The 26458-nt window shown below is 40.0% G+C and overlaps 1 protein-coding gene across 6 annotated transcripts in view; it reads left to right on the top strand.

Annotated features, from left to right (window-relative positions):
* Positions 1-26458, top strand: part of LOC127795430 (uncharacterized) — a 109552-nt gene that overhangs the window by 31872 nt on the left and 51222 nt on the right. For all 6 annotated transcript variants that reach the window (XR_008021797.1, XM_052327089.1, XM_052327090.1 and 3 more), the window contains 3 exons: positions 11033-11095; positions 19968-20048; positions 20765-20830. Coding sequence is in view for 5 of the 6 variants with exons in the window: in XM_052327089.1 (XP_052183049.1) it covers positions 11033-11095; positions 19968-20048; positions 20765-20830 (210 nt within the window). In the remaining variant the exon portion in view is untranslated. The remainder of the gene's footprint in view (positions 1-11032; positions 11096-19967; positions 20049-20764; positions 20831-26458) is intronic.

Genomic DNA, 26458 nt, shown 5'->3' with positions numbered 1-26458 from the left:
TTGCTAGAATGAGGTCAAAATGATGTTTTTTTCGGAATCTTCAGGGGTCAAATGGACGTTTTAGGACTTGAGGGACTTATATGCAATTATCAAAAGTCGAGGGGCTTGGTGAAAGATGGCCAACATGAGAAAACCAAAATCAATGGGGTAAAAGTGCAAAAACTCAAAAATGGCAGCATGGGGAAATCTAACAAGCACATGGCCGGTCGGCCATGGCCGAATTTGGCCAAAGGGTTGCATGAGGGATGGTCAGGGGAGCAACTTTTGCAAAGGAAGATCTGACAAAGGCCATCGGGGTGGCCGGAAATTAGGAAAAAAGCGACCGAAAGTTTGGTCGAAAGCCTGCAAGTGATAATTTGGTCGGCCAGGGTTGCTTCCAGGCCGATCTAAGGGAGGGGGAGACTCCTAAGGCAATGGGTTGCTCGGCCAAGGGCATTTTGATGCCCGAAAATGCCTATAAATAGGCGTTTAGGGTGGCCGATTTTGGAGCAGAATTGAATCTCCAAATCGAGGCCCTTTTCGAATAAATTGAGAGTAAAAACCATGGGGCTTTTGTTGCCCATGGCTTGAGGTTTATTTCTGTGCAAATGGAAACAGATCACCTGGCCGAGCCTTCAAGTGGCCGGTTGGATGTGCTCCGATGCTCCTTTCGGGCCTCAAGATAGATAATCGTGATCGACTTGTCAAGAGGAAGAAACTAGTGGAGAGAACCAGCATTGCCGGCATGGCCATCGTCGGAGAAGACGACTGGCGCGTGCTGGTCACGCGCTGTCCTTCACGCACGCCACTCGCTCTAGGCACATGCGGGCGCGTGTAGTTTGGGAAAATTCTGGAATAATGTTGAAAATCCAGAAAAATGTTTTATGGAGGTTCGTGCAAAAATATCTGGGTTTGGGCTTCCTGATGTCTCGGTTTTAGCATCAAAGAGCCTCGTTTTGCATGAAAATGCAACATCTGGGTAAGTTCAGTATTTTTCCTTTGAAGTTCATAACCTATGATGAATTGTTGTGGAATTAGATTTGAAAAAAAAGTCTCGATGGTATTTATTGGGATTTTTAGAAGGAAAAAAGAGAGGAAATGAAGGAAAAATAAAATAAATGGAATATTGAGGATATTTAGTGATTATTTATCATTTTGATGATTGAGGTGATTGAGATGATGTAATTGGTGAAATTTTTGAGAGTTGACACAAGAATCGAGGTCGGGCACGCATATCGAGGCGATGTGCGCTTTTCAAGGTATATTGATCTTTGGGAAAATGTGAGTTTTCCTATCCTAACTATGGTTTGTGAGTGGTTTTCTCACAAAAATTTATATTCATGATATGTTTGTTATATATGCATGTTTTTATGAATGCAATATTCATTTTGTCATATTACATGGAAAGTCGTGATAATTGCATGACATGTGTTACGCTAACTAGTTGTTAGTAGAGATAATAGTATAATTGCACTATTAGAATGTAAATAAATCTTTGTGCTTAGCTGGGGAAACTGTCCCAGCATGCATAATCGCGTGAAAGCGTATCCAGCGCGCATGGAAACCACTTGTAAGTGCACATGGCCACTTGTGCGTTCACATGGGCAAGCCCAACGGCTTTTGGCGCCTAATTGATTTTGATCAGTATATAAACTGATCAAGGCGCCTTATTTGAATATGTTGAATGAAATCAGGAAATCAGTTTCCTCCTTAACTCAATTCCCTCCTAAATTTCTTTTTTATTTCCCTCTAATCTTTCTCAAGTCTTCTATTTCTTTTCCCTCGTTGTTCTTGGATTATCTTGTCAGATTTGGAATCTGACAAATTGGTATCAGAGCAAGCTCCGAGCCAGATTGTTTGAAGGCCATCGGATTAATGGCGGATGGTACGAGGATGCGTTAGATGGAGATGCAGCTCCAACAGGTAACAACGACAGTATCAGAAATGCAAGGAAGAGTTGATACAGTGAAAGAAAGGATCGAATCGGCGGTGGATAGGAAGCTGGAGACTCTAGCCGATCGACTCAGGGGGGATATGCAATTGCAAATCCGAGAGGAATTGCAAGAAGTTCGAGATCAAGGAAATTTGTTGCGGGATCAGCTGCAACAATTTATGTTGATGTTTGCAAATCAACCGTAGGTAAGGATCTGCCCTGATTTTCCACCTAGAGAACGAACGGAACCAATTATGCAAGGAATTGGTACACCACACCGACAGGCAGGAATTACCGTATCGGAAGAAGAGCCGACGATTGGCAATGAATTGGTAGTAGACCGGAGGCGTGGATTTCCAATTCCTAAACTGGAACTCCCAACCTTCGAAGGTACTAAACCGCGATGGTGGTTGAGGAGGTGTGAGAAGTTGTTTGAGATTCACCAAGTACCAGAGATTCAGAGGGTGGCCCTGGCAGTAGCATATCTTCACGATGAAGGAGATGTGTGGTTCCAAGGGTGGTCTAGGGTAAGAGCGAACTATAATTGGGAGGACTTCACTCAAGGCCTTAATGAAAGATTTGGAGAACGGGGATGGTTGGATATAGTACAAGAATTTAATCGCTTGACACAAGAAGGCTTAGTGATGGATTATCAAGCGAAGTTCGAAGAGCTCAAGTTCTTGATGCTCAATTGGAACCCCGGCCTCACTGAAGATTATTTTGTATCCAGCTTCATAGGAGGATTTAATGAGGAGCTTCGATCAGCAGTCCAAGTTCTTAGGCCCAAGACGGTACCGGAGGCAGCGGAGGGGGCTTACCTACAAGAAATGACGTTTGACACGTTGCTGAGGAAACAAAAGGGACAGATCAGAGGAACCCAAGGAGGAATGGTATATCAGGGTGGTAGACCACCAGGAAGAGAGGCAATCAGGACGGGCCCTAATACTAGGTATTTCGCGTTACCTGCACCCCCTCTAAATACGTTGAGCAGAGACAAGTTGTTGGGGCAAAGGAGGATAGCAGGACTGTGTTTTAGGCGTGGGGAAAGAGATGAAACAATGTAGAAAACAATTGCTGTTGTTGGACGGAGAAGGGGAAAGAGATGAAACAGAAGAATTGGCAGTAATAGAAGAAGATGAGGACGAGGGCAGTGGCGCCATATCATTACACGCTATTAAAGGAGTGGCTAACAACAAAGTTATTAAAGTAGAAGGGGAGGTGCACGATAGCTCTCTCATTGTGTTAATCGACAGTGGGAGTACCCACAGTTTCATTGATGAAACAACGACTAAAAGAATGGGGTGGCCAAGAGCGAGGACACATCCATTATCAGTCACAGTAGCTAATGGAGATAAAGTTCTCAGTAAATCAGCTTGCATGGGGTTCTGTTGGGAGATGCAAGGGGAGGAATTCCAGGCTGATCTTAGACTACTCAGATTGGGGGGCTGTCATATTGTGTTGGGGGTAGATTGGATGCGGGAAGTGAGTTCCATTAGCTTTGACTTTAATAACATGGAAGTAACGTTGGATAAAAAAGGGAAAAGAGTGGTACTGCAGGGCCACATGGAGGTAGGAGCATGCAAGTTGATAAGGGGCAAGAAGTTACAATGAATGTTCAAAAAGAAGTAGGCACATGTGGCTCATCTATTTTCCATTGAGGCCAGCGATCAGCAAGGGAAACAAATTCAGACAATAAGCTCAAAGTCTTCGCAACAGGTACTTGAACTGACCCTTTTAGATTCATTGTTGAATGAATATAAAGATCTCTTCGTAGAACCTAAGACTTTACCTCCTAAACGTTCCTTAGACCATACTATACCCCTCATACCCCAGGCCGAACCTGTCAACATCCGATCTTATCGGTACCCGCCTAAACTCAAATCCGAAATTGAGAAAGTGGTCAGGGAAATGTTAGATCAATCCCTTGTCCGCCCAAGCCACAACCCTTTTGCTTCCTCTATTCTATTAGTAAAAAAGAAAGATGGAACTTAGCGTTTTTATGTTGATTATAGACAGCTTAACGCCATAACTGTTAAGGACAAGTTTTCTATTCCCATCATTGATGATCTACTTGATGAACTCAAACATGCAACCATATTTACTAAGCTAGACTTAAGGGTTGGATACCACCAAATTAGAGTCTATCTTGATGACACTTTCAAGATAGCCTTTCGAACACATCATGGGCATTTTGTGTTTACCGTAATGCCATTTGGCCTCACGAATGCCCCAGCTACATTCCAAGCCCTCATGAACCAGATTTTTAAACCCTACCTCAGAAAGTTTGTGCTGGTTTTTTTTGATGACATACTAATATATAGCCCATCCGCTGACCAACACCTTAACCACTTTAGGGCTACATTTGAGATCTTGCGATTCAATCAGTTATGTATCAAGCGGTCAAAATGTGCCTTTGCACAGCCCCAAGTCGAGTATCTCGGGCACATTATATCAGGAGCAGGAGTGGGGACTGATCCGAAGAATATTGAGGCAATTATGGCTTGGCCCATACCTGCCAACATACGGGCCATAAGGGGTTTTCTGGGTCTTACTGGTTATTATTAGAAATTTGTGAGGAACTATGGCCCTATAAGCAAACTGTTGACAGAAATGTTAAAGAAAAATGGATTCCAATGGAGTACTAAGGCAGAAGAGACCTTTGAGCAGTTAAAAGCAGCTCTAAGCAGCGTGCCTACACTAGGGTTGCCTGATTTTGATAAGCCCTTTACATTAGAAACATATGCAAGCAACACAGGCATAGGAGCGGTATTGACTCAAGATGGAAGACCCTTGGCTTTTCTTAGCCAAGCCTTGGCCCCAAGACATCTGGGCCTTAGTATTTATGAGAAAGAACTGATGGCAGTGCTAATGGCAGTGGAAAGGTGATGCCACTACTTGGAAGGAGGAAAGTTTATAATCAAAACAGATCATGAGAGTTTGAAATACATTTTACAACAAAGGTTGCACAACCAATTACAGAAAAAAGGTATGTCTAAACTCATAGGCTTAGATTATGTGGTCCAATATAGGAAGGGCAAAGAAAATGTTGCAGCAGATGCATTATCTCGTTGTCATGAAGAAGGAATGGCCGCAACCATATCTACAGTGGTACCCGATTGGTTCCAAGAAATTACCGACAGCTACCACACGGACAGATGGACTAAGAATCTTCTAGAACAGCTAACCGTGAGCACCACCAGCAAACCAGGGTACTCACTTACCAATGGAGTAATCAGATACAAAGGCAAGATAGTAATCAATGATTGTAAGGAGCTGAAGGACAAGATAATCCATGCGTTGCATGGATCTCCAATCGGAGGACACTCGGGTATCCAAAACACATATCACAAAGTCAAACAATTATTTTTCTATCCGCAACTAAGGAAGTATGTGTGGGAATATGTATTGAGGTGTGAGGTTTGTAGACGTTGTAAGCATGAAACAGTGGCCCACCTCGGCTTGCTTCAACCTTTAGAGGTTCCAAATCGCGCTTGGACTAATGTTACTATGGATTTTATTGAAGGTTTACCAAAGTCAGAGGGAAAGGATTGTATCCTAGTAGTTGTAGACAGATTCACCAAATTTAGCCACTTCATCGGCTTAACCCATCCGTTCTCAGCTCAGGAGGTGGCTCGAATCTACTTGGATAATGTGGTAAAGCTACATGGCGTCCCTAGATCAATTGTCTATGACAGAGACAAAATATTTACCAGCCTGTTTTGGAAAGAGTTGATGAAAGGCCTCGGAACCAAACTCCTAATGTACACCGCATACCATCCTGAAACGGATGGCCAAACCGAACGCGTTAACCAATGCCTGGAAGGTTACCTACGGTGCTTCACTTTTGTGCAGCCCAAAGGACGGCATAAATGGTTGGCAATGGCACAGTGGTGGTACAACACGAGCTTCCACAACTCACTTAAGATGACTCCATTTGAGGCCCTTTATGGTTACAAACCAGATTTACTTCCTGCACTAGGAAGTCACACAACAGTAGCCACTGTGGAAACCTACCTCCAACAGAGACAAGAAGCATTAAGAATAGTGAAAGAGAATTGGCCAAGGCATGTAATTGAATGAAACAACAAGCTGATCGAAAGAGGAGCGAACGAGAATTTGCTGTAGGGGATGAAGTCTACTTGAAGCTCAATCCGCAACATTACAAGGCATTGACTAAATAGTCCACTTCAAGGTTGAATCCTAAGTTTTATGGCCCTTTCAAAATTTTAGAGAAAATCGGCGTTGTGGCCTACAAACTGAAACTACCGGCTGAAGTAAGAATACATCCAGTCTTTCATGTATCCTTGCTGAAGAAGTTAGTGGGCAGCCACAGCTCTACACCGAGCTTACCTCCTATAGTGAGCGAAATACCACCGGAGGTTGTTCCCATGGCCATCATAGACAGACGAGTGACCCACCACAATGGTGTTCCTATGATTCAGGTGTTAGTTCAATGGTCTTCTTTGCATTCCGACAATAATACTTGGGAATACTTATCGGAACTTCTCCAGCAATTTCCCAATGTGGCCAGCCTACTCCATATTTCTTGCGGACAAGAAACATTTTAAGGGGCCAGGATTGTTACGCTAACTAGTTGTTAGTAGAGATAATAGTATAATTGCACTATTAGAATGTAAATAAATCTTTGTGCTTAGCTGGGGAAACTATCCTAGCATGCATAATCGCGTGAAAGCGTATCCAGCACGCATGGAAACCACTTGTAAGTGCACATGGCCACTTGTGCGTTCACATGGGCGAGCCCAACGGCTTTTGGCACCTAATCGATTTTGATCAGTATATAAACTGATCAAGGCGCCTTATTTGAATATGTTGAATGAAATCAGGAAATCAGTTTTTTCCTCAACTCAATTCCCTCCTAAATTTCTCCCTTATTTTCCCTCCAATCTTTCTCAAGTCTTTTATTTCTTTTTCCCTCGCTGTTCTCGGATTAGCTGGTCAGATCTGGAATCTGACAACATGATGTTATTGTGATATTGATGTTTGTGCATGGGAATGGGATGTCGCCCCCAAAGTGTAGCCGTAATTTTCCTAGAGCAATGATGGAATAACGTTAGGCTTATTCTGCGGAAGTTCTGGATTTGCCTAAGATTCCGTGCCGGGCTGGTAGGCCTGAGAAGTTACATTAAGGGCAAATGTTGTTCATGTTATTGAATCATGCATTCATATATATATGTTTTTGGACCGTCACTGGAAGTTTCATCTTCTAATGGGTTATGCCCTTGCAACATTCAACGTTCCAATTTAGACTTGCAGCTTAGGCAAGGAGCAGGTTGAGATGAGACGGCATGTGATGGCGTGGCCGATGGATTCAACGAGATGATTCGGATATGTTTTAGCTTATGCTTTATTGATGATTAGTCTTGTTAGAATGTTTATGGAATCTCTTATGTATTTTATATTTGAGAAGATGATGTAATATATGGTACGGATTCTTTATGTAATATAAGGTGAATTCAGGTATGTACCATATCAGGTTTCGATTATCGTTTCCGTATATTGTGAATGATTTGCTGGGGGTTTTGTTTGGAATTCGGTACTTAAGGTTTAAGTTATGTACCGAGAAAGAAAGAAAAATAATTTATGTATATTTTGGACCCCAGCATAGTGACATGCTTGGTAAGAGAAAAGCGGGGTGTTACAAACATAGATTACTGTATTTGCTGTAAATATAAAGCATCTGTATTTATATATATATATATAATTTTTGTCTATTTTCTATGTTGATTTCTTTCAAAAGAATAATTTTCTTTATTGTATTCAAAATGTCTCTCCATATAGTAGTTTGTTCATTTAATTGCAAAAAACTTGTGCACAAATTCAGGGAAAGGTGTTTTACTTTATTGTTTTTATGATGCTACAACGTGACACATGGCAACTTAGTAGTAGTGTGAACCTAATTCACTTATAATTTGAGGATTTAATGTTTGATTTGCGAATTTGACTGGAATTGCTACCAAGTTGCGAATTTTAGGATTGGAATTTAATTTGTCTATTTACCTATAAAAAATGACACCTACCCAAAAGTGGAGGCTATGATTTGTGCTGCCCCCTAATAGGGCTGTGGGCCACACTAGGGTTAAACAAGCTTCAACTAATATCAAGTCATATCTAACATGCATTTCATATACATGATACAAAAATGAATAAGGATATACAGTGTGTAACTGAATAATTTCGTATATTATTGTTATGAATAATGCTTCACTGAATGATATATCATTGTTAGACAAAAATCTAAATGAGAAGATACATGCCCAATGTTGCATTGTCTAAAATCTAACCATACACCTGATGATGAGTGTCATCCTAATATTAGTAATTGTATCCTGTAGCATGTTTATGCTGATGTCACATACCCCAAAGTTAGTGGCATCCTACCATGATTAGCTGTAATGGTACAATCATTCTAACTTAGTTTGTCAATCTAGCAAATGGTAAATAATATAGAGTAAGTCCAAGGATGAAGTGAGATGATAGCATTTACTATGCTGTAGGAAAAGCTAACATCTATGCAAGTATGCTATAAAATGGTTAATGTGAATGACATGCAATAATAAACAAGAGATATGCATAAGGGAGTCTAACTAGAAAACATGTGATGAAAAGATATAGATATAAGGGAGTAGATAAGGAGAACAATAACCCAATACAGAATGGACAAAGCCATGTAAAATAAATGGAGCTGTGTGCGGTGCGGACACATGGGCTGAGCAACTTCCCTATTAACTGGGGTGGAGCGTGATGCACCAATGGCTCACTTCGCTTGCTGTTTAACAAATAGAGTTCTAGAGGTTACTCCTATTGATATGCGATAAAATAATCATAAATTTCTATACTACTAATAGAAAGGAATGAAGCAATGCATGCAACAGAGATGGTCACAAGATCAATATATAGCTGAATCGATAATCAGACACGAATACAAAATAAATGTCCAATTGGCCCAGGAGAACAGAAGTACGCCAAATAAGGGGATGTTCTCTTCGTATTCTAGTTTTTAGTTTTGAGTTTTGAATTTACTTTTAGTTTTATGTTTTGAGTGTCTGTTTTGAAATTGCTGAAAACACGTGCTTTTTGTCATTCTGAAAAATTGAAGAAGAAATCGCAGAAGGAAGAATGGTAGGAAGAAGAACAATTGGAAGAAGAGCTTGGAATTCGTTACCAAGCCTTGAAGAGAAGAAAAGAGAGAAGAGAGCCAATGGGGTTGGGTCGGATTTGAACCAGATCTGGGCTAGGATTTGGGTGAAGCTTGAACTAGCCAACAATGGTAGAGCACCAATTGACGGCGGCTTGCAGCGATGGGCAGTGAGGGTGAGGCAGTTGGAAAAAGATGTAGACGAACGGCTGCAATGGTCGGCCAAGGACGAAGGTCGGCTGGCGATTGTGCAAGATGAACAGGCGATCGAAGACGAATGAACAGAGGGGCTTGGCGAATGATGGTGAAGGCAATGGCAGTCGTTGGCGATGAGGTGGTTGATGGCAACAAAGGGGATCAGATCGACGATCGTGGCGGCTAGCAGTGGTGATGGCGGCGGCGGCTAGTGGCGGTGATGGTGGCAGCGGTTGCTAGGAGCCTTATCCAAAACAATGAAGAACAACTGTAAATGAACGTGTTCGTGATGAAAACAACCAAAATGAGATTTCCTTGTTTTTAGTTTTGTGTACAATTTTTTTTTTGTGTTTTGGAAAAGACAATTTTAAAAGGACCATGCTGTTGGTACATCATTTATGTACACTTTAGGCTACATAATGCACACAAATGACAAAAATACCCCTCACGCCTCGCCTTACTGCGCCTCACCACCTTTAGTGAGGGATATTTTAGTTATGCGCCTCACCGCTTCACGACGCCTCATCGCCTCACCTCACTGCTTTGGGTGAGGGGTATTTTAGATATTTTAGCATATTGTGTAGCCCAAGGTGTACCATTATGATTGACACAATGATGTACCAATATTATTTTCTATTTTAAAAATGGATAAATAAACACGTTTTCACTGTTTTAGAAAACTGAAAATTAAAAACAGCTTGAAAACAGCAAAGGGAACAGGGCTTAAGTGTTTCTACCAGTTTTTGGACTGAATAGTTGGAGTGAATGTGAAAATCAAGGTGAAAAAGTGGTACGGTTAAAACTGATTGGGCCTTGCTGACAGTAGTCATCATGGTGATGTCACCACACTGACCTGGTCAATGGTCAGGTCTCTGGTCCAGGTCATTGGTAAGTGGGCTAAGATTAGGGATGGGCTAGGCTTGGCTGAATTGAGTTGGGTCATTATTGTGCCCTTAAAACTGGCCTAAGTAGGCCCAATTGCCCCCCTCTCATGACTAGTACCACCAACTGTTTCAAACCATCACTGGTGGTTCAACCTTGCTACACAGTTCACCTCATGAGTGAATGAGTGTGTATACAAACAGAAACTAGGGTTTCCTCCTGTATATCTGGAATGTACCAATAGAGAGAGAGAGAGCCGAATGGCTCTTTGTTTGTTTTTGGTGGTAGCCCCCATTGCAAACCCTAAAAGGCCTTGTGGCCCACTAGGTTTATGCAGGTAATGGCTGGCCTCCTCCAAAAATGTGGGCTTAACAGTAGGTGCCTACCCACCTAGTGGGACTGAGGTTTGATATGTTGTACTTAAAAAAAAGTAGGTGAATTCATTGTTGATGAGTGGGTTGTGCATGCACGCGCCTGTGTGCGTATCCGCTATGTTTTTGGAAGTAGCAGTTTTGTCTGATATCAGCTTCAGAAGACATACTTTTCAATTTGCTTATAGCGTGGTTTCAGTTTCAGCATCGGCATGTAATCCCCTGTTTTAATTGAGGTTTCATTTTGGTCTCTGTCTTTTTTGTTGCTGGGTTGGTGAATTTGTGTTGTGTTGGGGCCAATGTTTATTGGTTTTGATGTTCTGAACTTTATCTGCTTTAAAATTTTTACCTTCTTTCAATATTTATATATATATATATATATAAATTTTGGTAGCTTTTCTTGGTTCTCTGGCTAAATGGTGCAATTATTGGCCAAGTTGTTTACCCAGAATAAACTATTTTGGTGTTTAATCTAGTGGTTTAGGAATGTGCAATGACTGATTGGATCTATGACAGGTGAAAGAATGTACATCAGCTTTGCTGCGTTATGCTAAGAAGACAAATATCCCTGTTCTACTGGTGAGCTTACAGTTGCAATATCTAAGTAGCTGACTGTTTACATTGTTCCAATATTTAAGAGCTAATGACTGGCCTTGGCCCTCAGTTAGATCTAAATTTGCTTCATTCTGATGTTATTGTTTTTTCAAAGCTATATTGGCTCTTTTGGCAGTAAATCCTTGCAATTAAATTAAAATGCTGAACTTGTTGAATCTTTAATTTATCTTTTACTATTGATGAAATCCACATCTTTATGTGTATGCACCTATAAGTAAATACTGTTGAAGTATAATTAAGGGTTAATTACCAAAAAAAGACCACCTTTTACTGTGTTTTCAATTACGTATAAAACTTCTAATTTTTTCAATACCAGGTCTAGCCTTTCAATTTGTTTCAAATTTGTACTTCTGTTGTCTTCCATTAAAAAGGTAATGTTGCCGAAGATAAGGGAGAAAATTTAAGCTATAACCAAGAGGATAAGAACAGAAGATGCTAAAGATAAAGATGAAAGAGATAACCAACTGGAAGGATAAGGATATTCCTTAAAATCAGATAAGGAAATCCTGGTTTATATTGATCTTAATCTAATATATATTGTTGTAATCTATACCTAAATATTAGAAGTGTAATCTAGTTCTAAATTTTAGGAGATTTTTTTTTTTGAAATAAAAAACATGGGTAATTTTTCTTTAATAGCTAGCATGCACATTCTGATGTCAATCGTAATTGTACCAATATTTTGTCTTTGGGTATTATATGGAATGGAAACAGCCTAGCTAGCTAATGCATTTTTATCAAAAAATTGAATCCAACTCATCCTTCTCCAACCTTACAAATGAAATGCCAAAACTACCAACCATTGTGAGCATATCCCCAACCTTCAGCCCGTAGCGTTGCATCCCTTCCCCCAGTCTCATTGATCTCATTTACAGTGAGTGCCCACAATGCAAGCTTCGAGTAGTCGTCCTCATCCAGAGAGACAATTGTGCGAATCCCGATTAGTGGCACCTCTATCAACCTGCTGAAATCTTCTCAAGTCCTTGTGCAAAAACCACCATGGAGAAGATGACAGAGACTAGACTAAGATGGTTTGGTGATGTGAGAAGAAGATCAAGAGACGTTCCTGTGAGGAGAGTTGATGAAATGGAACAATTAGTCAAAAAAAGAGGTAGAGGCAGACCCAAGAAGACTTTGGGAGAGACATTAAAGTTTGATATGAAGTGTATGGATCTAAATGAAAATATGACAAAAGACAGAAATACATGAAAGTCTAGAATTCATGTAGCCGACCCTGCATAGTGGGATAAAGGCTAGATATGTTGTTGTTGTTGTAACCTAGCGGCCCAGAGCAGAGGTTGACCTGATAACCTGATCCATTGAGTAAGGGAAAGATGGCTCCACAGCCCTCACCCAAGCGACTAACCTAGCAAGCACCAAGTTAAAAATATCAACTGCACCTGACCCTCGATCTTTGAAAATTAGCCTATTCCGCTCCAGCCATATTGTTCATAACGTTGAATAAAAGAGAGACTTCCAAACCTTCCTTTAACCTTTATCCCGAGCAAAGAAATCCCACTGCTCAAATAGGCACCCAACCGATCTCGGACAAACCCACTCAAAGCCCCACCAACTAAAGATTTGCTGCCACAAGCACAAAATAGCCTCACAATGGATGAAGAGGTGGTCCATAGACTTCGAAGCAGAGCCATAGAAGACGCACAATAGATCATCCCCTTGCAAGATTCCTTTCCTACCTAGGTTTTCCTTTGTGTTAATTTTACCCCAAATGACCAGCCACACAAACAGCTCCACTTTTGGAGGAGATAGGCTGCCCCAAACACGAGCTGCCATTGAATTAATATGAGGAACATTGGAACCAAACATTAAGGAGCAAAGCCTCTCATTGAATGAGTGGGACGAAAAGGAACCAGCCGCTTCAAGCGACCAAAAAATCGTATCCCTCCTCCCCTTCACCAAATGAACTTGAGAGATAACTCTCAATAGCTCAGCCCTGATGGGCTCTTCTCTGCCAAGAAGCGGCCTTCTCCAGCTAAGGCTCCAAAACCAATTGTTATTCACCCAAAACCCCAAGTCTGTCACTCTCTTCCCTTTATCTAGGGACATCGAATACAGCCGAGGGAACAAACTTGACAGGGAGGAGATACCCACCCAAGTGTCTTCCCAAAACCGAGCCAAATCGCCCTTACCAAACCAGATTTTAACCCCTTCCATGGCCACAGACTGAGCCTCATCACTGCTGGAATAGGAGTCAACAATGCCCCTCCACCAAGAATTGAAACTTCGCTTAACCTCCACATCATTGATTCCAACGAAGATACCATTATGCCTAGCCGCAATGACTTTACACCAAAGCTGATCCCCCCCACTAATCATCCTCCACAGCCATTTAAAGAGCAAGGCTTTATTTTTGGCCAACAAAGACCCCACCTCTAGCCCACCCAGCTTCTTAGGCAACTCAACCAATTCCCATCTAGCAAGAGTCATTTTTGCCATGCCCTCATTCTCAGACCATAAGAACTTTCTCTGCAGCTTCGGGTGGCGAATTCTAGGAAATTTGTTAGGAGTGTAATCTAGTCCTAAAGTCTAGGAGGTTTCTTAGGAAACTTTGTCTATATATTTACATACCACAGATAAATGAAATTCAGGGAAGTTATTCCATTCATTAAACTTCCAGAAAGTTTACTTTTCAAGTAACAATCTTGGATGCTGTGTAATGTCACTTTGTAGAAGGTATCAAATTCTTGGTTGGCATCACCAAATGTCTAATTTGGGCCATCTCATTTAGCAAGTAGGGGATTTGGTAATTAACCCTAGAATTATCTTCCGTCTTGTGCACTGATATATTGCCTTTTTTATTCTAAATCCATTAGACTATATTACAGTGCTGAACCTGTTGGTAGTCACTAATTTTGTTTTAGTACTAAAGAAAAGCGAAACAACCTCTTCGCAAGGCAAGGTCAAAATTGCATAGAAAAATGACTGTCAAATATAGAAATCTGACGAAGAGCTCTCGCCAATTATGGTGAAAATTCGAGAAGAACTAAGGGGGGAATTTAGGAGAAATGTAGAGAGAATTAGAAGAATAGAGAATGAGGGAGGAAGGATCGAGAGAGAAGAGAAAATTAACTAGGAAAAGAGATCTCAATTATGATATTCGAGGATCTCAATTAGGTGTGGTCAGTTGTAATATACTGATCCAACAACCCATATGGCGCCCACAGTCCACCAAAATTCAAGAGAGTACAATCGCCTTAACCTATCACCTGAGCACAAACAATCATTGCTATATCTACCCATGTACAAAACTACTTGCTGGTTGTAACTACCCATACAAGGTACCGCCCTTTATTAGCAGTGGGTACATGACAATGACCTCCTCCCGACTCTTTAAAAGCGGGGAGCCTTGTGTATTAGGGAATAGGGATGCCCTTTAGTTCTTTTTTCACACAACTTCTATATTTCTACATATGTTATCAGTCTCACACAGCTTTATATTTTTCTATATATATATATATATCACAAATCAATGGAAGAAGTAATGAACTTTTTTTTTTTTCTTTTTGATAGAGCATCTTGTATAAATAAAGAAGAAAACAATATAAGGGGGGTGAACATTGTACAAAGGAAGGGGAAGCGTCGAAAACTAAACTTAAGGTCTCTCTAGGCAGTTGGCAAAGAGTGGTGAAGGATGTAATCAACAGACTACTCCTACCTATCCAACACCACTTTCCTCCTCTTCCTAAAGTCAACCATAGTGAGAGTTGCTCTTTAGCCCAAATAAAACCACCTTTAAGGGCACCCTTGTTGTTAAGATGGCTTTTAAAGGAAAGGGAGAGGGATCTTTAAAAGTCTCTTTGAGCTTGGGAGGAGATCTATTTGTTTCTTTCTAATAATCCTCATGATAGAATCGAGGATCAGAGACCACAACTCTGTATTACTGTACAATGTGTAAGTTGGTTAAGAGCTTCACCTTGTTTCCCTGATCCTATCTTCTCTTGATCAAATTATTAATACTTAGAATGTAGCCATACACCACAATCACTAGGAAAGGAATCCTCAACAGAGCTATAAATCCACGACTATCTCCTAGGAAAAGAGTTATTACCTATATCCACCAAATACGTGCCATGTTTGTAGGGATATATAATATATTGCTCATTTCTATTTGGACAGATGCTAACAGGAATAAGTATGTAGTTGAATTTGACTCTCAAAATATGCATAAAGCATTCATTACAGTTGTTTGTAGTACCTTTTTTTTCTTTTGAAAAGTTCAAAAAGTGGTTAAATGATATAAATTCTAGTTCTGTTGTGTGATCCTTTGACACGAGAATGCATGTAATCATATTTAGACATACTTATGATACTCGACGCTCGGCACCCATAGTTGATGAGTCCACATAAAAGAGCCTTTTGTATGTCTTCTTGTTTTTGTATAGCTTCTCACACCTTGTTTCTGGTTGCTAATTCATATATTTGAATTTTCTTTCTTGTAATTTATTCATCTTATTTTTCTCTGTTTGGGTTTTCTCTTTCTTGATTAGTATTTGGCTCTTGCTTTTTCTTTGATCATATCATTTGATGGTTGAATGTATTCCATCATGAGTCATGGTTGGCTTGTGTCACGACCCTAGTTCTAAATAACATTTACTTTGAAGATAGAATTGGAATTGAGAGAGAAGTAGGAATAATTGAGAGAGAAACAGACAGAATGATAGGGAGAATGGACAAAAATGAGAGAGAAAACTGACAGAAATGTAAGGAGAGTTTTGAGAGTAAGAGAGAAATTGAGTTTTGATATTCCAATAGTTCTAATTTGATTCTCGGAACTATGCATAGTCTTATATATAAAGTTATCTGGTAGTTACTTAGTTGCAATTACCACTACACCACTACTTTCCCATTACTCCATAACTGTAAATTGATTGTAAATAATACCCAATTACTCCAAAAACATAATTGTAAATAACAACAAAATAAATATATAATTACCTAATTCACTTGGGGTCGTGATAGCCTGTAGTATCCATCTTTTAGGATTCTCACTAGTAAATATAAAAATTTTCGTAAAAGAAAAGTATTGCTATTTTTCTTTTTTGACATGCATTGTTATTATTATTAATTGACCCCTTGTTCCGCTAGCAACAATTTTTACTCTAGGTTCCCAGCTGGAACATCATGTGCACACCAATGTGGTGTTGGACTCACCATTGGTTAGAATTTAGGGTGTCTTACAATTAGGTTGGTAGGCAAAGATATTAGTTTTTGAGGTCTGTTTGTGGGGGTTTAGGGTTGTCTTGGGTCTAATACAAAAATGTTTAGGCTTTGCTGAATTTTCCTGCATAGAGACGAATCTGCAAGGGATTAATAGATGTGATGGTAGTTGAGAACTATTATTTTATGTTAAAAAGCTAGGATGATAAGGATTAAAGGCTCTCTAGGAATCTCACCCAGGAAATGAAAATTTGGGAAACCTTTATTTGCAAAAACTTGAATAATATATTTTCAATCTGGCTTCGAATGAGAACTAGAAATGAAAATCACTAAACTTCTATTTAATTCACCAACTCAACCAGATTATAGGAAAAAAAATTGGGCATTCGAGAGGTCCTTAACTCTCCCTAAGAACTGAATCAAAATTCTTTCTTACCCCCTACCAATTTCTCCCCCCTCTAAATATTCTCTTCCCTCCTCCTCAACCGAATTCTGTTTCGCACTTATTGGGTTGTGTGATTTCCCCACTCTACCCCTATGCACATGGCTGGCTCTTATGCCAATTAGCCAATTTACAACCCTGCCCCTTGTACCTTCTTTGATAAGTCCAGTGAATTGAGAGCCTATCTATCATTACTCCCCCTCCCGACTTTCTCCTTGTCCTCAAGGTAGAAAAATGAAAATTGCTGTTGGATCAGGTGGTAAAGCTCCCAAGTAGCTTCCAATGAGGGTAGCCCTTTCCATTGTATGAGCACCTCTAATCCCCGTAGGTTTTTCTTGGTTCCTGATCGAAATCCAAGCATTGCCTTCTATTCCACCAGCATCTTAAGGTCTTCATTCAGCTGTCGAGGAATCTCCACATTAGCTTCCAATGCCCCTCTTGCCTCTCGTAGTTGGGACGCGTGAAATACAGGATGGATTGGGCAATGAGGTGGCAGTATCAACTTATAAGCTGTCGGACCTACTTCCTTCTCAATTTCAAATGGACCAAAATATCGGGTAACCAACTTTTCATTTGCACGGCAGCCAATGATTTTTGCCGATATGGCCTCAATTTCAAATAAACCAAGTCTCTTTCTTTGTACTTCACCTCTCTTCTTTTCATATCTGCTCCCTTCTTCATCATTGCTTGTGCTCTCATCAGTTTTGCTTTCAATTCCTCAAGGATTAAATCTCTCTCAAGCAATTGTTGCTCCACCATTGAAATAGGGGTAGTTCCTTTCTCAAACCTCAATAAGGGTGGTGGTTCTCGCCCATACACTCCTTGGAATGGAGTCACCTTGGCAGCAGGGTGGTAGGAGGTATTATACCATAATTCAGCCCAAGGTAGCCATATGTACCTTGCCTTAGGTTTTGAGGAAGCAAAATAGCGTAGGTAGGTTTCTAAAGTCTGGTTAAGTACTTTAGTTTGCCCATCCGTTTGAGGGTGATAGGATGTGCTTCTGTTGAGTTTGGTATCTTATAGTCGGAACATCTCCTCCCAAAATTTGCTCATAAAAATTTTGTCTCTATCCGATAGGATGGATCTTGGCATCCCATGAAGACTCACCACTTCCTTAATAAAAATTCCTGTCGCGTCCTCAGCTGTAAATGGGTGTTAGGCCAATGAAATGCTCGTACTTACTAAGTCTGTCTACCACCACCAAAATTGAATCCATCTTGCCTGATGTTGGCAATTTCTCAATGAAGTCCCTAGCAATGCCATGCCAAATTTGGTTTGGGATAGGAAGAGGCTACAAGAGTCCCCTTGGTGCTAAGGTCATATATTTATTTCGTTGGCAAACTGAGCAATCACTGACATACTTGTATATATCCCTCTTCATTCCTTGCCAACAAACATTTGCTGCCACCTTCTTGTAGGTTTTTAAGAATCTTGAGTGTCCTATACTCCCATCGTTCCCCTCATGAAGTAACAATGGAATGAGAGTGGATCACTCGGGTAAATACAGCCTGCCCTTGTAAAGGAGATGGTTGTCCACCAGCTGGAAGTTAGGGTGTGAAGTAGGATCAGCTTGGAGCTCGTGGATAATTCCTTGCAATCTTTCATTAGCCCTTACCTCACTAGCTAACTTATCCATTTGGACCACTTTAGGCACTCTTAAAGCCATTATTGTTGCTGGGTGGCAGATTCGTGACAGGCCATCAATAGCTTTATTCTCCAAACCCGGTCGATATTATATCTCAAATTGGAACCCCATCAATTTCACCATCCATTTCAAATATTCTGGACTCACCACCCGCTGTTCCATCAAGTATTTGAGACTCTTTTGATCTGTTCGAACCACAAACTTCAGTAATGTCTCCATTTTTGCACAACAAATACTATGGCGCCATTAGTTCCCTCTCATAAACATATTTTTTCCTCCCTAACTGACTGAAGGCATGACTAAAATAAGCAATAGGCCTTTGCTCCTGCATTAATACTGCCCCCATACCTTGAGCTGAGGCATCAGTCTCAATGACGAAGGGCTTCCTAAAATCCATCGAGGCTAAAACGGGTAGGGATACCATTTTAGCCTTAAGTTGCTGGAAGGCCTGCTCGGTTGTCACATCCCAAAAGAAATTCTTTCCTACCCCTTACCAATTTCTCCCCCCCTCAACATATTCTCTTCCCTCCTCAACCGAATTCTGTTTTGCACTTGCTGGGTTGTTACACAACCTAGCAATTTCCCCACTCTACCCCTATGCACATGGCCGGCTGTTATGCCAGCTAGCCAATTTACAACCTTGCCCCTGCCTCTTGAACCTTCTTTGATAAGTCCAGTGAACTGGGGGCCTATCAGCTTCTAAATGAACAGAAAACTAGGATGGGATTGCTAAATTGCTATTGGCAAATGGTTTCCATACAACTAGGAATCCAACATATCTCCAACTTAGAGGATGTTGCAAAGAAATGGCTGTCCTAATCTTGAACATTAGGCTTCTGTCACTGCAGGATCTGGAAAGTTTACTTTTAAGAAAAAATAAGATGACTGACATAAGAGATGTACCTGGTCAATTATTATTGTCAACTGGATGTGGCGCTTTACATTCTCATTGTGATGCTAAAATGGATCTCTATCCTCTGCTTGTTTTTGAGCTACTTGGTGCTCCATGATTTGTATGCTTTGCCCGCAGAATTTATTTATTTTTACTTTCTTATTCAAAAACCTACTGGCTTTGTTTTTCAGGGAATGCATCCTTAGTTTTCATTTTTAATCTTTGTTATTTTATTATCATCAACGGTTATTCTCCTTGCCTGAGGTATGCCCAGTGATTAACACACAAGCAAGGAGCAATGCTGGCTTGAAAACTACTTTTTAATATTCTATTTTCGATTAATAACTCACTGCTTTATTATTAACATGGGTGGTAAGGCTGATAGAATTTTGCTACTCTATTATCGACTAACATGTTTCTCTAAATGGCCACCTTTATTCTTGACCAAAGATTCACGTTTTCCTTTTTTCATTCTTTAGACCTTTTCTTCCTTTTATCCGTTCTTTCATCTATGTAAATTGATGGTTTGTTTCTTATCTAGTGCTCTTCATGTCTTTTTTTGTAAACATGGCCAACTTATCCAGAGTTTTTTCTGCCTGTAAATCTATCTTTTTTTCTTTTTTTTTCTGCAAAGCTATATTTGGAGTTATACTGAATCATCTCCTCTTGTGCAATTCAGATTGGACATGTGAATAAATCTGGAGATATAGCAGGACCTCGTGTACTGGAGCACATTGTTGATGTTGTCTTATATATGGAAGTTGGTATCTTGTAGCATTTTCTGCTTCTGTTAGTATGAATTTGGCTTTTTTTGTCTTGATAGTCCTACCTGTCCTTATGTCATCATCTTACTGCCAAGATGACTATGGAGTGTCAATCAGCTTTTACAATACTTGGCCTTTTTGAATTAGGCCATGTGGACAGTCTCATTGTTGTATTTATGGCACTGCTTTTTTTTTTTTTAAGTTGTTTAACTGCCTGCTGTCCAACTTACCGTATTTATATTTCAAGATTGTTATTGTTTTGGTCCAAATTTATGTATACTTTCAGTTGTTTTCTTCCTTGTTTCTTTACTAATCAGTAATTTGTAACTTAAAGGGTTCCAAGTGATTTGAGGTTTTGCTTAGCTTGTGCTGTAGTCTGAGTTTATGGGCCTTATCTTAGGGTTGTTTGTGGAGTAAAAATATGTGGCTTTTAAGTTGAAGTAATCCTTATGGACAGTGTGAGAGTTTCATCTTTTGAGCTTTGGTCCTAGTTGGAATAGGGATTTTCAGAAAGCCTGTTACAGAATTTCACATTTTCAATAAAGAGGAGCTTGTGGGAATGTGAGATTTCTGTGTTTTTTTATCTGTTACTACAGTAGATAGAACATTTTGTGACTTAACAATTTCCATGGGTGTTCTTAATGAAACTGTTGTTTTTAACAATTAGAATTTACTTGAATGCTAGTTCACTGTTATTTTAACTATTTTTTAGGGGGAGAAACATTCTTCTCATCGCTTACTTCGATCTGTGAAGAATCGTTTTGGATCCACTGATGAGGTATACGGTTATGCTATGGCTTCATTTTTGTTGTCACACTTGTCTACATTAATTTGTACCTCATCATGCTATTTCTCTCTGCATGTTGATTAGTTGCTTTCTTTTACTCTTTTAGGTGATTGAATTGTTAGTATATTCTAAATTGTATAGGTTAATAGCATAGTCCCAATTTCTTTATAGTCTTTGTATCTCTAAACAAGATTGAGAAAATATAATTCTCTATTTCTTAGAATTATACAATGATTTCCCTTTTCTCTTTATAGAGGAAGAGAATAATACAAAAGGAAAATAACAAAAAAGGAAATAGGAATATACATAGAATATACATAGAATCTAAGATATACAAAGAATATTCTATATTCAAAAAATACTTCTATTTCTACACTCCCTCTCAAGCTGGCTTGAAGATATCTTCCATGGCAAGCTTGCTCACAAGTTTCTCAAATTGGTGGAGTGGCCAATCAAGATTCACTGCAAGGGAGAGGAGAACTCGAATAGAGTTTATTTTAGCTACTGGAGCAAATGTTTCTTGATAGTCGATGCTGTATGTTTGGGTGAAACCCTTAGCTACTAGCCTTGCTTTGTATCTTTCAATGCTCCCATCTGGCTTACATTTTATAGTAAATACCCACTTACAACCTACTGTTACTTTGCCCTCTGGTTTGTTCACAATCTCCCAAGTTCCATTCTTTTTAAGAGGACTCATTTCCTCCTGGACTGCTAACTTCCAATCTGGGTCACTAAGGGCATCCTGAATTGTTCTTGGGACATGCAGGTTAGAAATATTTGAAAGAAAGGCCTTATGATGATTGGACAATTTTTGGTATAACAGGTATTTAGCAATTGGGTGTTTGATACAAGATCTCACTCATTTCCTAGTAGCAATAGGGGGCATCAAGATCAGACAAATCAAATGAAGAATAATCTGTAGGAGTGAGTTTAGAGTTACCATGAGAAGAAGAAGAACTATCGGAAAGCCCATCACTTGAAGACGTCGATTGTTCAATTGTTAGAGGAATATTTGGATTGATAGTATTCTTCAGGGTTTGTCTTCTAGTATAAAACTGAAGCCCCGATTTTGGAATATTTTGATCTGTTTGTGGTAATTCTCCCCCTGGTTCCAATCTCATCACGCTAGGCACCTGTGAACCAGACACACCCTGTTCCACAATATTTGGAACATTTATATCCTTGAGTTATTTATCAGAGTGGAGGAGAGCACCAATCATGGTAGGACGAGTATCATAGAGTTTTAAGTAATTATCCTCCTCAACATTAGAATTCAAAAAATTATCTTCTTTCTCAATATGCTCCCCCTGAAGATGATTTTTGGGAAAGTAGGGTGGAGTTTCGAAGAAAGACACATCCATACTAATATAAGTTTTTTTGGTAACAGGATTAAAGCATTTGTACCCTTTTTTATTTGGTGCATAGCCCAGAAAGACACATTTTTCAGCTGTGGGATCCAATTTGGAACGAAAAATTTGAGAAATATAAACAAAGCAAGTGCATGCAAAAACTTTTAAGGGTAACTCAGAATATATATGACAGAGAGGGAAGAGTTGTTTTAAAGAGTGTAAGGGAGTTTGAAACTGTAGAACACGAGCAAGCATACGATTGATAAGATAGGAAGCAGTTAAAATTGCATCACCCCAGAGGTATTTAGGGACATTCATAGAAAACATGATGGCCCTGGCAACCTCGAGTAGATGTCGATTTTTCCGTTCAGTAATACCATTTTGTTGGGGAGTTTCACGACAAGTGGATTGATGTAAAATTCTTTTTTCTTTTAAAAACACCCCCAAAGATTCATTAAAATATTCAGTGCCATTATCAGATCGAAGAATACAGATTTTTGTGTTAAATTGAGCTTCAATCAAATGGAAAAAATCCTTGAAAGTTCTAGGCACATCTGATTTCTTTGCAAGTAAATAAACCCAACAAAGTCGAGTATGATTATCAATAAAAGTAACAAACCACTTTTTTCTAGACAAAGTGGAGACCTTAGAAGGGCCCCAAACATCACTATGTATTAAATATAATGGTTTTGAAGGACAATATGGTTTTGAAAGAAATTTAACACAATGATCTTTGGATAAATGACAACTCTCGCAGTGAAACATAGAAGGATCCACTCCTTTAAACAACGTAGGAAATAAATATTTCAAGTAAGGAAAACTGGGATGGCCTAGCCTAAGATGCCATTGCATTATTTGATTAGAAACAGAAGTAGAACTAATACCAATCAGCCCGTGAGCTTTTTTATTACGCAAGACATCCCCATCCAAATAGTAGAGCCCGTTTATTTCTCTAGCACTGCCAATCGTCATCCCTGAGTTCTGGGCCTGAAAAATGCAATAGGAATAAAAAAAGATAACACGATAGTTAGAATCTTTGGAGAGTTTACTAACAGAAAGAAGATTGCAGGCAAGTTTAGGAACATGGAGTACTGATTGAAGATCAATATTCTAAGAAAGTTTAATGAGACTTTTACCTGCATTAGGTGAAAGACTACCATCGGCTATTCTTATTTTTTCACTACCAGAACAGGGAATATACGAGTTGAAGAGATGTGATAAACCAGTCATATGATTAGATGCTCCTGAGTTAATGATCCATGGAACAGATTGAAAAGAGCTAGATAGGGCAAAAGAGTTTCTACCTGAATAGGCCAAAGAACAATTGGGTGTACCAGGGGACAAATTAGGCTTTAGTAGTCGCAAAAGTTGATCAAGTTGCTCTTTGTTGAATGATCCTGCTTCAGCTTCATGTGCAGTAGGTTGGGATCGCTTTGATCTAGACTTCCAATTGGCCGGCTTGCCATGAAGCACCCAACAGGTCTCCCAAGTATGGCGTGGTTTATTGCAATGATCACACCAAACACGAGGTTTTTCTTCTGCCTTTCGTTGACTCGCAATATGCCGTCCACCAGCATCAGCATCAACAGTCACAAGTGCCATATTTTCAGATAGCCCACTTTCTCCACTTTTTTTCTTGCCCAACATAACCGGTCTTCGGCTTTCTTTACGCTGAACTTCAGAGAAGGCTTCACTAAGAGACGAAAGTGGATTTCTACCGACAATCCTCCCTCGGACTTCATCATACTCAACATTGAGTCCAGCGAGAAACTTAAATACCCGATTAGCATCAACCATTTTCTGATAATACTTGCAATCTTCTGTGTTTTTCCACTCATATGTATTGAAGAGATCCAAGTCCTGCCAAATGCGCTTTAAAGAATTAAAATATAGGGTGACAGTATCACTACCTTGTCGAATCTCATCAAGTTTCAAGTTGAGCTCGTAGATTTGGGATTGATTCCCCAAATCGGAATACATGGCAGTGATTTCATCCCATAGTTCTTTTGCAGTAGAGAAGCACATATAGTTTAAACTGATCTCTTCCTCCATGGAGTTAACAAGCCACGTCATCACCATTTAATTCTCGGCATCCCAAATGTCATCCAGTGGGTCTTTACTGTCTGGGGCTAATGTGGCGCCAGTTAAATAGCCAATCTTTCCCCGACCTCGAATGTACATACGAACAGATTGCGACCAACGCAGGAAATTGGTACCATTGAGATGAATGGTCGTAATCTGTACCGGATGTGAGTCGGAGGAGTTTCGAGGAACTCGAAATTGGTCTTGAGAAGACTGGGATTGTTGGGTTGGATTGACTGAAGATGCAGAGTCAGTCATGATGGTTGATGAAATGGATCAGGGCAGCAGAAGAAAGGACCCACTAGCAGCTGGATCTGGATCTATCAGTGTTATTAAAGGCGCGCCTAGGTGTGTGCCTAGGCGCGCCTTGATACCAGGCGCAAGCCTAGCGCCTAGAACCCGCCCTGGCGGGCGAGATCTGCCCAGGCGCACCTGGGCGCATCCATGCCCTCAGGCGCAGCCTTGGGCTTAGGCGCCCAAGGCTGCGCCTAGTTTGTTTTAATTGAATTTCAGTTTAATTTAGTTTAAGTTTAGTATTTCTTGCAATATTTTAATCAAATCTAATCTTATTTCAAATTATACCTAAATAAAAGAAAACAATATATTCTGAAAAGCTGAATTCAAAGAGACTTAAAACAGAAGAAATCCCAAAAGTCTGCTGCTGTCCTCTCCTCTCCCTTCTATTCTATTCTCGACTATTCCTCTCCACGGCAGTCACGACACAGCTCCAAGACAACCAGAACTCCTCCCCCCTTCTCGGCTTTCATCTCCCTCTTCAAACGGACGGCTGCAACGGCATAGCCCTCCTTTCTCGCTCTTCTCTCCTCTCCCTATTCAAACAGATAGGACAAGCTGCACAACCACCCTTCTTGGCTCTCCTCTCCCTCTTCAAACGGACAACACCCTTCTCGGCTATTCTTGCCCTCTTCAAACGGACAACACAGCTATAGCTGCTACACAACTTATCTCCCTTCTTGACTCTACTATCTCTTCTTCAAACGGACAGCCGACAGCATAGCTATTAGCTACTAGCGGCTAGCCTACTGCATCATCTCCCTTCTCAGCATAGCTATTAGCAACGGGAAACAACAAACATCAAACAAAGGAAACAACAAACGGTTTCCAGGTATGTTCATTGTTGTCTCCTTTCTTTATTTATTTTCTAGTTTCAAGTTACAAGTTTCAACACAAAGAGCAGCAAGCCAGCTGCCAGCAACTGCTGATTTCTTATTGTTGTTGGATATTTATTTGTTCTTGGAGGAGTTATTTTATTACTCCTAAGTTCCTAACAGCTTATTACTATTCTATAAATAGAATAGTGGTCAGCAGCTCTTAGTAGCATGAGTTGCATGGCTCCAATGACCCTTAGGCCTTAGCAATTCTGCCAGTTCAATACTGTTCATAAATAGAACAGTGGTCAACGTCAACTGCATCAGCACTCAGCCCCATGAGCTGCATAGCTGCAATGACAAATGACCCTTTGCGGTATTTTTTTTTTCCCTTAAGATGGTCTTTAGAGTGAGTGGTATTGTTGTTGACATGTTGTGTATCTTGCAGGAATCAAAAATTTAAAATGACATCCAACACTATTAATCCTAATCTTGATAGTAGTTCTGCTGGTAGAAGAAAAGATCCAGCATGGAAATATCATAGTTTGGTAAATCCCAATGACCTTAACACTTTCAAATGTAATTTTTGTGGGAAATTAACCAAAGGAGGTGTATACCGAACCAAACAGCACCTTGCTGGAGGTTATAGGAATGCTGAAATTTGTTCAAAATGTCCTCCTCATGTTAGAGACGAAATTATAGAGTTTATGTCAAAAAAGAAAGGGAAGAATGACTTTGATGATATGCCAGATTTTGATGATATAGACACACTAGGAGATGATGTTGATGATGAAATGGACGTAGGGGCCTTCCAAAACCGTGGTAAAAGGCCTATGCAAGGACAAGCATCATTTATGCAACAAAAAAAACAAAGGCAACAGCAAAGAGGGCCTCTTGATTTGTTTTTATCTGCTAAACCTAAAGTGAGTAATCAGAAGGATGCAAAAGGAAAGCAAACTACAATAGAAAGTCATGTCAATAAAGAGTTGAGAGAGAATGCATGTGTTTGGTTTAGTAGATGGATGTATGAAGCTGGTATACCATTTAATGCAGTCAATTACCCTAGTTTTAAGCCAATG

This window comes from Diospyros lotus, chromosome 2 (genome assembly GCF_014633365.1).
Source record: "Diospyros lotus cultivar Yz01 chromosome 2, ASM1463336v1, whole genome shotgun sequence".
NCBI classification, from domain to species: Eukaryota; Viridiplantae; Streptophyta; class Magnoliopsida; order Ericales; family Ebenaceae; genus Diospyros; species Diospyros lotus.
The sequence above is the reverse complement of the archived record's forward strand: the minus strand, read 5'-3'. Positions and strand labels throughout refer to the sequence as shown.